Genomic DNA, 12632 nt, shown 5'->3' with positions numbered 1-12632 from the left:
CAGGGGCTGGAGGCACCTCAGCCCTGGGGGATGCCACCTGCTCTGCCCTGTCTGAGATGCCCCATGGCCTGAGGGATACACAAGGCAATTGTGATTGTTCTTGGCTGCTCTGGGACCACTGTCCTGGGAGAGCTTTCCCAGGGTGTCCAGCACATGGAACAGACCAGATCCTGCTCTGCTGCTCCTTCACATCCCTCCCAGGAGGGCTGGTTTTGTGAGGACACTGCAGAGCTCCCACACTGCACACTCACACACTTCAACTCAACATTGGGGTTTTCCCCTCCCTGGCACTGCCCAGTCCAGCCCCTCCCTGGTCCCCCCATCTCCCTGCCCCTGCCCCAGCCCAGCAGAGCAGCACACTCAGGTCTGGCCCTGCAGCAGGCCATGGAGGCCATGGAGCTCAGGGACAGGCCCTCTGGGTCTGCAATGCTCAGCACATCATCAGCTCAGGCAGCTCCTGCAGCCCCAGGGCCAGCCCCGCTCCCCAGCACAGCAGCAGAGAATTGCCCCCCGAGCTCCTCAGGCAGCTCCTGCTGCTACAGGGCCAGGGCAGCCTCTTTCCATGGCCCCTCTGCTCACACAGGGTGTCCTGCTCTTCTCCTGGCACATCCCATCTCCCCACAGAGCCTTTCCCCAGGGGAACACGTCTGTGCTGGCCTGAGCAGCCCTTCCTGCACCCCCTGCCCATGCTCCCCATGGCCCCTGATCTGGGGGGGGCTACTCTGCAGAGCATGGGGGCTGTGGGGCCCGGGGCCATGGGGGATTCTGTTGGGCTGTGCTGCTCAAACTGGGAGGCAGAGCCAGCTGATTGTGGTCTGAACGTGGGCTCTGAAGGAGACCTGGAAGTAGAAAAAGAGCAGCTCTGACAAGACAAAGTGCTGGTGCTCCCTGGCAGTGCTGCTGTGCTGGGACATTTTTCCTTCCCTATAACTTCATGCTGTTCTCAGAGTTAGGATCCTAGATAAACAAGGCACTGAATGGTAGTTTATTTTGTTTAAAACACAAATAGATGAATATACAGTTCATCATTTGCAGAGTTTCTAGATCAAATTCAAGAGGTAAGCAGTGAATGAGGTGGGGGATGAATAATAAAATTTCTTTGAGCACAAAATTATGAGAAGAGGAACCCAGTGACCACCACTAAAAAGTTGAGAAGGCATGCTGGGACTCTCATGAGTTGCATTTTAAATGCTGGACAGAAGAAAGCACAGAGCTTATTGTTGCTGAAAAACATCCACTCATTATTGTCCTCAGGCCATCCTTTAGCTCCTGGTTCCTCAGGCTGTAGATGAGAGGGTTCAGTGATGGAGGCACCACCGAGTACAGAACTGACACCACAAGGTCCAGGGATGGGGAGGAGATGGAGGGGGGCTTCAGGTGAGAAAAAAACGAAGTGCTGACAAAGATTGAGACCACGGCCAGGTGAGGGAGGCAGGTGGAAAAGGCTTTGTGCCGTCCCTGCTGAGAGGGGATCCTCAGCACAGCCCTGAAGATCTGCACATAGGAGAAAACAATGAAAATGAAACAACCAAACACTAAACAGACACTAACCCCAAGAAGCCCAATTTCCCTGAGGTAGCCTGAGTGTGAGCAGGAGAGCTTGAGGATGTGTGGGATTTCACAGAAGAACTGGCCCAGGGCATTGCCCTGGCACAGGGGCAGGGAAAATATACTGGCTGTGTGCAGCAGAGAATAGAGAAACCCAGTGGCCCAGGCAGCTGCTGCCATGTGGGCACAAGCTCTGCTGCCCAGGAGGGTCCCGTAGTGCAGGGGTTTGCAGATGGCAACGTAGCGGTCGTAGCACATGGTGGTGAGGAGGAAATACTCTGCTGTGATGAAGAAATAAAAGAAAAAGAGCTGTGCAGCACATCCCATGTAGGAGATGGTTGTGGTGTCCCAGAGGGAATTGTGCATGGCTTTGGGGACAGTGGTGCAGATGCAGCCCAGGTCTGTGAGGGAGAGGTTGAGCAGGAAGAAGCCCATGGGGGTGTGCAGGTGGTGGTCACAGGCTACGGCGCTGAGGATGAGGCCGTTGGCCAGGAGGGCAGCCAGGGAGATGGCCAGGAAGAGCCAGAAGTGCAGGAGCTGCAGCTCCCGCCTGTCTGCGAATGCCAGGAGGAGGAACTGGGGCATGGAGCTGCTGTTGGGCATTTGCTGCTTCTTAGCACAGGATCTGTTCAAAAAAGGAAAGGACAGGGAATGGTTGAGACAGACCTCTGCGAAAGAGCAACTCCATTTTAAAAAGAAATCGATATGTCAAATGTCACCAAATGCACTGCCAAGGAATCAGTTTTGCTCTGCTGCAGTGGGACATGGAACTTTTTTGGTAGAGCTCTCATACAAGGAATGTCAGATGTAACAGACCTTGAGTACAAAAGTTCCATCTCTACACACATGACTCAGAAGAGCTGGGGCTGCAGAGCAGAAGCTTAGTCTGTCCTTAGAATAATTGTACCTGTGTTTTCTATTTCTACCATCACACCTGGAAGGTTCTTTTCCATTGCAGGAATCCTCATTTCTATGGCCCAGCACACAGTGCCCAGCAGAGCTGCAGGGAAGGGCCCCCAGAGCTGCCTGAACGCCCCCTCCCCCAGGCCTTGGGGGCTCTTGCCCCCCACTCCCTGCCCAGGGCTCTGCTGCCTGGAGCTGTCTCTGCCAGCAGCTGCTTCCCCGGGCCCAGGGCTGAAAAAGTGACACTGATGGGTCTATAAGACAGTTTTGATGTCTGATACTCTCAGGTTCAATCCTCTCTAATCTAACAGAGTTCAAGTTTCAGTGTCTCCTCCTGTGCTCAGAGATTCATTTCTCTGTCACAGTCAGCATCCAGACAACCCAGAGTATAACACTGAAAGAACTGGTTCATTCTCTTTAAGTACCCCCTGTCTGTCTGTGCCTCTTGCAAATACCTTCTGGGAAATTTCCTGCTTTGATCTGGAGCAGCCCTCATCCCTGCAGCCCACTTTGGAGATCAGAAGGACTCTGCCCTGCTCTGCCCTCCCAGGAGTTGTTCCTTCCCCACAGCCCTTCTCCCCCAGCCCCGTGGCAGCTCCTTGGCCGGGCTGAGAGCTGCCCCTGGCAGGCAGCAGAGTCCCTGCCCCAGCACACAGAGCCCTGGGGGCAGGACCCTGCTCTGCACCACAGCCCTGGGCACCCCTGGCTGCACCCCCACCTTCCCACCCCACAGCCAGCCCTGGCACAGGGAACCTTCTGGCCCTGGGCCTCTGATGGGGCAGCAGCAAGTCCTGCTCTGCAGCAGCTTCTCCTGCTGCACCCCAGCAAATCCAGCAGAGCCATCCTGACAGCTCCTGCCACTGCTGCCATTTGGCAGCTGGGAGAGGCACTTGCAGGAACTCACCTGCACTGCTCTGCAGCCAGAGCCTGACCGTGGCAAAGGGCTGGCAAGGTTCCTGCCCTGAGCAGCTCTGCCCTGTCCTCCCACCCCAGGATCCCTTGAACCTCCTGCTCCCTTCTCCTGTCTGCCCTTGCTGCCTGCAGCTCCTGCCCTGCCCTGCCATATGGCCACTTCCCCTGCACTGCAGCAACTGGGAGAGTCCTGCTGAAAGATCCTAGAAGCTGTGGGATGTGGTAGCTTTAGGAGATGCCTCCAAGAAGGGAAGCTGAACTTTCCTACAGCCAGAGAATTCTTCCTTCAAATCCTGAGAAGGTTTCTCCAGTAGTGAGAGCTCAGACACCTCCCAGCCCAGGCTGCTTCTCATCTCTCTGCCTTCTCTCCTGTGTCTTGGGTGCTGCAGGCAGGGCCCTCAGCCCTGCTGGGCTGTGCAGAGGAGCTGCTCACCAGCAGAGCTGTCTCCTTTAAGCTCTTCTTGCTTGCCAGGAGCTCCCTGTGTGCCAGGAGCCCAGCCCAGCTCAGCAGCACAGCAACAGCCCCAGGCAGCCCTTTCTCTGCCCCTCTGGGCTCCTCCAGCTGTCCCTGGGGCTCCAGGGGAACCTGCTGGCACACAGCTGAAGGAAATAATGATGTGCCTTCTCTCAGTTGGGCACAGACACTTCTTTTAGCAGGGTCATTTCTCCAAACACACACAGAGTTCAAGAGTCCCCTTTTCATGTCCCATCATTAGACAGGAAACCCAGACAGTGCCCAGGAGGGACCTCCCTCACCTGCACTGAAGGAAGGGACTCAGCTGAGTCAACAGAAGTGTCTCCTTGTGGCTCTGCAGACCTGGGGCCAGAAGGACACTCAGCTCCCTCCACAACCCCCATGGGCTGGGATTCCTCCTGCCCCACTTCAGTGGGCCCAAAACAGGCCCCTTCAGGTGACTCCTTGTCCCAGCTCCCATGGCAATGAAGGAAGACCAAAGCCAGGAGTGACCTGCTGGGACACAAACCCCTGGTTCCTTCTGAGGGGCCAGAGGTGACTGAGATTCCTACTGGGAACTGCAGGCTCCAATGGAGCAGTTCCTAGGGACAGGGCAGCAGCTGTGGGATCTCCTTGGAGGCTGCTGGGACATTGCTTTGGCCAACTTCAGTGGCAGAAGGTGCCCACATGTAGGACAGCGGAACCTGTCACAGTTCCTTCTGTCCAGGGCAGCCCCTAGAGGTGCTCAGGTGACCAAATGGAGTCAGGTAGCACAGGGAGAGAGGTCTCTCTCCTGTTCTTTCTCAGGGTATTTTCTACATGTCCTCGGAGTACAGTGGCAGTTGTCTCCTGGACATGCCTTCACTGCTGAACCTAATTCAGGGCAGCTGAGCCTGGATTGAACAGCCAAAGAGGGGCCTGTAGTGCCAGGGGAGGTGCCAGGGCTCTGCAGCACAAGTGCAGCAGCTGCCATGGACAGCACAGGGCCTGTGCAGGAACCCCATCCCCATTCCCAGCAATTGTGGGACAGGCACCACCCAGGGCTTCTCAGACACATTGGGGGCCTTTGGGGCAGGGAGTGAATCCCAGCCCTGCAGGGACACAAAGGCTGTCCCTTCTCTGCCCAGCCAAGGCCGGGCCAGGCACGAGTCCAAAGCACATCAGCCCAGGCTGTCCACACTTGTTTCCTCCCTCTGCTGGCTCTTCTCTCCCCCAGCATTTCAGCAACATGTGCTGCTCTCCTCAGGGATCAGGCCTGGGATTTTCACCCTGGGCCTGAGTCCCAGCACGTCCACCCCCAAGGCCATTGTCAGCAAAGCCTCTGCACAGCCCAGCTCTCGGGGCTTTCAGAGCAGCTTTGCCCACTGCAAGTCTGTTCTTACCCCCGGTGCCCCCATTGAGGGGCTGCAGCCAGACAGGCCCCAATGCCCTGCGTGTGGGGCACAGGCAGGAGGAGCTGCAGCCCCAAGTCTCTCTTCATTCCACTTGCAGGCAATAACAGCCCAGGCCTGCTGAGACAGTTCCCAGGTTGCAGGGCTGTGATGGGTTGGGAGAGAAGGCCAAGGAGACACAGGAGAGAAAGAGCAGGAGAGAGGTGTCCTCAGTGGGAAGGAGCTTCTTGGACCTGTGGAGCTGCTCTAGGGGATGAACAACTTGGGTGAACTTTTGTGGGTGAGGGTCAGAGGAGAGACTGGTTTGGGTGACCTTGTGGAGTGAGACAAAGAGCCCATTCAAGTTGGCTTTGATAACCCTGGAATTCACTGGAAAGGCAGCACGACAGGATGCAAAGAGTCCCAGAGGTTTGTGCAGGGTCTTGGTGAAGACACCCCTTGTGACACAGGCCTTTAGAGCACAGCTGCCAGGTTGGTGGACGACAGGGAGGCTCATCTGCATCTGCTTCTGTCCAAGAGGAACCAAAAGATTACCATAGTAACTGACCTTAGCAATGGGAATATATGGTGTTTGCCATGGTAACTGACTTCAGCAATGGGAATGTATGAGGGTTGCCATGGAAACCGACAATAGCAATAGAAATGTGTAACTGGCAGTAGCAATGGGAATGTATGGTGGTTGCCACAGTAACTGACCGTAGTGACGAGAATGTATGTGTTTGCCATGGTAACTGACCGTAGAAACAGGACTGTATGATGGTTGCTATGGTAACTGACCAAAACAGTGGGAATGTATGCTGTTTGCCATGGTAACTGATGGTAGCAATGGAAATGTATGCTGGTTACCATGGTAACCGACTGTAGTAATACAATGTATGAGGTTTGCCATGGTAAATGTCCGTAGCAGTGGGAGGTATGATGGTTGCCATGTGTCCTTGTTAGGACAGCTGGGATCGATTCATCACTGGATGGGTGTAGCCCAAAACTGTGTATTCTATAGCCTTTCATGCCATTTTCCCAGAAACTGTTGTCAGTAGAGGCCTGTGAGGTGGGGGGATGTTCCTGAGCACCCTCATACCCTTTTATGGACTGAGCAGCCTCATACCCTTTTATGGAATTCCCCACTTTGAGGGAATGACGAAGCATCCTTTTATGGAATTCCCCGCTCTGAGGGAAGGATGGATCATTCCTGCCTGAACTGGAGAATATATAAACCTGGAGTTTCAGAACCTTACACCCACTAGTGGGATCCAGAGGAGGACTGCAGCTCACCGCTCTCAACCAGACTGAGACACCACCCTCAACTGGACTGCAATCCCCACTTTTGACCAGACTGCAAGAGCTCTCCCACCAGCAGGTTTTTCCCCTCTCCCTTCATTTTGGACTCAAGGGGGGGCCCAAGGAACAGCACTTTGTTCATGCCCCAGGGTGCTGGGTTATACATTTGGGTTTTGTGGGTTAAAAACAATTGTTTGTTTGTATAATTGTACTTACTGTATTATTTTAATAAATTGTTATTCTGACTTATAATCTCTCCTTCGAGTTGAGTTCATTTCCCCTGCTGGTTAACTCTAAAACCAGCACAAGGGCCCAGAACTGGACACAGCACTCCAGGTGGGGCCTCCCCAGTGCCCAGCACAGAGGGGCAATCAGTTCTCTGCTCCTGCTGGCCACACTCTTCTCCACAAAGGCCACAATGCCCTTGGCCTTCTTGCCCCCCTGGGCACACTCTGCCTCATATCCAGCCGCTGTCAAGCAGCACCTCCAAGTCCCTTCCTGCTGAGCAGCTCTCCAGCCCCTCTGTCCCCAGCCTGGAGCGTTCCAGGGGGTTGTTGGGACCCAAGGGCAGGCCCTGACACTTGGCCTTCTTGATCCAGCCTGTCCAGATCCCTCTGCAGAGCCTTCCTGCCCTCCAGCACATCCACACTCACACCCAACATGGTGTTGTCCACGACTTTCCTGAGGGGGCACTCGATCCCCTGGCCCAGATCATCCCCAACGATGTTAAACAGGAGCAGCCCCAACCCTGAGCCCTTGGGAACCCCACTAGTGACCAGCCCCACCTGGATTTCCTTCCATTCCCCACCACTCCCTGGGCCATCAGACACTTTGTCACCCAGCAAACAGTTCCCCGGGCAAGTCATGAGCAGCCAGTTTGTGCAGGAGATGCTGGGGGAGATGGTGCCAAAGGCTTTCTGGAATTCCACAGAGACACATTCCCAGCCTTTCCCTCAGCTGCTGAGCGGGTCCTTTGTCAGAGAAGGAGATGAGGTTGGTCAGGCAGGACCTGCCTTTCCCAACCCTACACTGGCTGGGCCTGATCCCCTGGTTGTCCTGCCCCTGCCATGGGATGGCACTGAGGAGGATCTGCTGCATGGACTTCCCTGGTCCTGAGGTCAATGGGACAGGCCAGGAGTTGCCCAGATGCTCCTTTTGGCCCTTCCTGTGCATGGGCATCCCATGTGCTTGTTGCCAGTCAGCTGGGACTTGTGCAGTTGTGCAGCACTGCTGGGGAATGAGTGAGAGTGGCTTGGCCAGCTCTTTCTCCAGCTCCCTCAGGACTCTTGGCTGCATCCCATGTGGGCCCAGGCACTTGGGGGGGGTCTCATTGGCAGAGCAGGTCACTGACCATTTCCTCCTGCATTGTGGGGTTTCACTCAGCTCCCCATCAGCAGCTTCCAGCCAAAGCCTGCCTGCCAGGTGTCCAAGGGGTCAGTTCTGCTGCCCCTCCTTCCTTCCCCCACAATGGAAAACTCCCTCATTTTGGGTCCCTGTGCCCCAGACGGCTCCAACCACCACCTCACCCACCAGCCCCACAATCATGGAATGCTTTGGCTTGGGATGGGCCTTCAAGATCATCTCAATACTCTCATAAGAAAGAATTCCTTCCTACTATCTCCTCCAACGCTTCCCTCGATCCATGTGAAGCCACTGCCCCTTGTCCTGTCACTCCAGGCCCTTGTCCATACTCTCTCTCCATCTTTCTTGTTGGCTCCCTTCAGGCACTGGAAGACCACAATTAGATCACCCCAGAGCCTGCTCTTCTCCTGCCTGAACAATCCCAGTTTTCTCAGCCCTGAGATATTTCTGAACCTCCCAGAATCCAGGGGCCATTGGGACCCTGCAGAACCTCCTGCATTCAAGTGCTCCTTGTGAAACTGCAGGCTCTCCTGGAACCCAAGGATTCCCTGAACACTGCAGAGCTCACAGAACCAAGGGGCCACTGTCCCACTGCAGCTCCTTCTGAAACACAAGGGACCCTGGGACAATGGGAAATCTCCGAGAATCCAAAGGGCATTTTGGGACTGCAGGGCTTCATGGAACTAAAGGAACCTTTGGAGACTGGGGAGGCTCATGGAATCCAGGGTCCATTGTGACGTGTGGGGCCTCCTGGAAGCAAAGGAACCCTGAGAATTTCTGTGGGAACAACAAAAGGCAGCAGCAGCTGCATTCAGTTAATGAGGATGCAAAAGGAGTGTTTTGGCCTTGACTGGTGTTTTCCATCCAGAGAGTGCTGTTTGCCAAAGTGGAAAACCACTTGGAACGCTCTGCATGGCAGCCTGTGTTTTTCTCTGGTGGCTGAACACAGCCAGCACATGAGGGGAGGGGAATGTGTGGGATCAGGGCACTGCTTTGAGGCCATGCTGGGAATTCTGGTGGACTAAAAGACAAACACCAAGTGCTGCTCACAAGAGAAAGGAATAAAAGGGGACGCCGGAAAAGTGCTGGCGGACAAGTCCCGCAATGGAACTCTGTGTGTGCAGCCTCATTTTCTCCTTCAGTGCCTACAGGAAAGGGGGCAAACAGTGGGGGTTGGGAGCTCAAAACTGGTCGGTAAGAAACTGAGGATTAAGGGGACAGAAGGAAAGTGGGAGGAACAGGGAGAAGGGTAGAAAAGGGAGGGTGGTCTTACGAGTCTGATGGTCCCATGGGGGTCTTTGGGCACAGGAGGGTTGGCCAAGGAGGGTGGCCCCCCTGAGCTCCCAACTTCCTGTGGGGTGCTGGGGGCTGCTGGATCCAATCTCAGCCTTGGATTATGCCAACACTTTCAGTTTAGAGGAATTACAGAGGTGTGACTGAATCACTTTTGTCCCCCAGGTTTTAATGATGGCAAATCGGATCTATTGATAAAAAGGAATTTATTTAGAGTTACAAATGATCAGACAAAAGATCTTCATCAGAGTTATTAACTGCACAACAGAAACTCTTAAACTAACAGGAGTACAGAATAAGATAGGACAGTGCTCTACACCAAAGCAACTGTTGAAGCAATTCTACTCAAGCTGGCACAAAAGCAATAATTCTTAATGAGAGATGGATGGAACTCCTCCAGACCAACACTCGTGGGGAGATCTCTGCTCTCAACCTCCAGCAGTGACCCTGGGGGGTCCCCAGCCAAGGCAGGAATCTCCACACACACCCCCCAGGAAGGGTTCTGTTGGCAGAACCTGTCCCTGAGAAAGGGGACTGGCCCTTTCTGGTTGAAAGGGATGGACTGACAGTCACTGGACTCCAGGGGTTGCCTCAACATCAGGGGCTTCATTCGGGGTGGAAGCAGCGGCCAAAGCTCTTCCCGTAGTTGGAGTTTCCTTTACCGGTGGGTCCGTTGGTGTTGGGTCAAGCCAGACTTATTAGTGAAGCTCTTCCCACACTCCCCACACTTGTAGGGCCTCTCTCCAGTGTGGATGCGCCGGTGCTTGATGAGGTTGCAGTTCTGGTTGAAGCTCCTCCCGCAGTCGGTGCAGCGGAAGGGCCTCTCATCCGTGTGAGTCTGCTGGTGCTGGATGAGATGTGAGCTGCGTGTAAACCTCTTCCCACACTCCCCACACTTGTAGGGTCGTTCCCCAGTGTGGATGCGCTGGTGGGTGACAAGGGTGGAGTTCCGGTTGAAGCCCTGCCCACAGTCGGTGCAGTGGAAGGCCCACTCCCCTGTGTGTGTCGGCTTGTGCTTCAGGAGATCTGAGCTGGTCTGAAACCCCTTCCCACATTCCAAGCACTTGTAGGGCCGTTCCACGGTGTGGATGAGCTGGTGGGAGCGGAGGCTGGAGCTGGTCCTGAAGCTTTCCCCACACTCAACACACTTGTAGGGCCGTTCCCCGGTGTGAATGCGACGGTGCACGTGCAGGCCAGAGCTGTTCCTGAAGCTCTTCCCACATTCCCTACACATGTAGGGCCGTTCCCCAGTGTGGATGTGCTGGTGTCGGATCAGGTTGAAGCTGTCTCTGAAGCTCTTCCCACATTCCAAGCACCTGAAGGGCTTATCCCTGATGGGAGGCTGCTCAGGGACCACCAGCTCAGAGCTTCCCCTCAAGCTCCGGCCGCCTTCCCAGCACAGGCTGGTTCTTTCCTCCTCAGAGCACCCTGGGCTGGCTTTGGAGCCCCTCCTGCGGGGGGATCTCCGGCCCTTTTCCTCCCCGCTGCCTTCCTGCGCCGTGGAGCCCTTCAAAACAGCCTCTCCCACCAGGGTCTCACGGGGGGATTTGTCCTCCAGGCTCTCCGTCCTCAGCTTGGGGCCTGGGGCAGGAAGCAAGAAGGACAGGCAGGGGATTTGCCTCCGGCCCACAGGGAAGGCCAAGGACATCCCCCCAACTCCGGCCCCGGCAGGACGGCGGCGCCAGCGGGGTTGTCCTGCAGCCGGGGCCATGCTCGGCTGACAGAGCCAGCACAACACCCGCCCAAAGGGACACTGACTTCCTCCTCACCTGCCTGGGGGGCCCAAGGCATCTTCCTCTTCCTCGCAGCCTCCTCCTCCATCCGCCCAAGCTTTGGGAAGGACCAATCCCGATGGGGGGGAAAACAAGGGCTCAGTGCGTTGGCTTGGGGGTTCCTCCTGCCCAAGTCCATCTCTAGAACTTACCCAACATCCTGTGTCCATAAAAACCTCCAAAACACCAAGATTCAGCTCAGAAAAACCCCAACCACTGACATTCAGGCAAAAAATTTTCAGAAATAGCAAGAAGACCCTTAGTTCCTCAAACTGCAACAGTTGAAATTCAGCTAAAAATACTCCAAAATATGAAGATTACCCAAAAAAATTCTCCCAGAAGTTCCCCCTCTCTGGTCTCTCCCCTCTGGGGTTCAGAGGGTCTCCCCTGTCTGGAATGCTGCGGGTGCCACTCAGGGATGCTGGGAGTGTTTGGGATCCCAAGGGTTCCTTCTCTTGTGACTCTCGCCTTACGGGTGCCGCATTCCCAGATATTCCCCCTCTCCAGGGTTCTCCACTCTGTTGTCCCAGGGATCCCAGAGGTCCCCACTGTCCAGGCTTCCCCTTCTCCTCTCCCCCGTCTCAGGCTTTGGGGCTTCTCTCGCCCCTTTCCCAATCACCCGACAGCTGCAGGAAGGGCAGGGACAGGGGCGGAGCAGGAACATGAACAGCAGGAAAACAAGTGCCTTCCCCCCTATCCCACGGGCACCCGGAAGGGGAACTCGTCCCAAATATCCTGGGGAGAGTGCGGGTGGTCATGACATACTCGGGCTGCCAGCACAGATTTCCTTGCAAAGTCTGCAGGGAGTCAGGCTCTGGAGAGGAGATTGTGCCCCATGGATGGGATTGCAGAGGCTCCCTCAGGTCCCCAGCAGGAATCGGCAACCAGGAATAGACACAAAAGGCCCAAACAAAGATTTGGGGGGAGTGTCCTGTAGGGAGGGGACAGTGTCACCCCACCAGGGCAGGGCTGGCAAGTGGGAGGCTGCTCCAGGGCTCTGCAAGAGGCCTCGTGCTCTGCTCGGCCCCAGCACTGCCTGGTACCAACACCCCCGGCTGCCCCCGGCCCTGGGCAGCTCTGCTGCCACAGGCTGTGCCCTCACCGTGGCCCTGCAATGGCCCTGCCTGTCCCTCACCCGTGGTTCTGTCCCTTGGCTCTCTCTCTGCCAGCTCAGTGTGGGGCACACGGGCTGGGGGTCCCTCCCAAGCCCCCCGGGCAGCCGGCGTTGGCTGGGGGGATGTGAGGGCTGGGCCTGCTCAGCACAGCCCCGGCCTCGTGCCCAGCGCCTCTTTCCTGACCCACACAGGAGCTTCCCGGACCCCCCAGGGCTCCCCTGCTGCTGCCTCTGCTCCTGGCCCTGCCTTTGCTGATCCCTTGCCTGGGGCAGTGGCTGCAGGGGGGGGGATGGCAGCAGCTTCAGCTCCACGGCACTTCCTGGGGGGAGCTCAGCCCAGGGGGGACGGGCAGGGACCTGATGGGGATGGACAGGGGCCCAGCAGGGACAGACAGGGCCTGCAGGGGAAGGCACAGGGACAACCTGGCCACCCACACTGACACCGCTGTCTCTGCTCCTCCTTGCAGGCTCCGTGGCCAGGCACAGTTTGTGTTCCTGGGTGCCCACCATCTCAGCACTTGGAGACGCTCAAATCAGCGCCCGCAGCTCTGCAGCAAAGCCCCAGCTCACCTGGCACACAGGGGATGGAGACAACACCTTCTTGG

General features: G+C 56.2%; 2 protein-coding genes and 1 pseudogene across 2 annotated transcripts; 1 reads left to right on the top strand and 2 right to left on the bottom strand.

Moving 5' to 3' along the window:
- LOC135404942 (zinc finger protein 850-like) overlaps nt 1–12632 on the top strand; it is a 317904-nt pseudogene that overhangs the window by 297294 nt on the left and 7978 nt on the right.
- LOC135405393 (olfactory receptor 14J1-like) lies at nt 1051–2151 on the bottom strand. The gene has a single exon (XM_064640085.1). The coding sequence runs from the start codon at nt 2149–2151 to the stop codon at nt 1171–1173; it is 981 nt and encodes a 326-aa protein (XP_064496155.1). The 3' UTR covers nt 1051–1170.
- LOC135405560 (zinc finger protein 154-like) lies at nt 9633–10451 on the bottom strand. The gene has a single exon (XM_064640269.1). It carries the CDS (start codon nt 10373–10375, stop codon nt 9800–9802), a length of 576 nt encoding a protein of 191 aa, XP_064496339.1. The 5' UTR covers nt 10376–10451; the 3' UTR covers nt 9633–9799.

Source organism: Pseudopipra pipra, chromosome W (genome assembly GCF_036250125.1).
Source record: "Pseudopipra pipra isolate bDixPip1 chromosome W, bDixPip1.hap1, whole genome shotgun sequence".
NCBI lineage: Eukaryota > Metazoa > Chordata > Aves > Passeriformes > Pipridae > Pseudopipra > Pseudopipra pipra.
The sequence above is the reverse complement of the archived record's forward strand: the minus strand, read 5'-3'. Positions and strand labels throughout refer to the sequence as shown.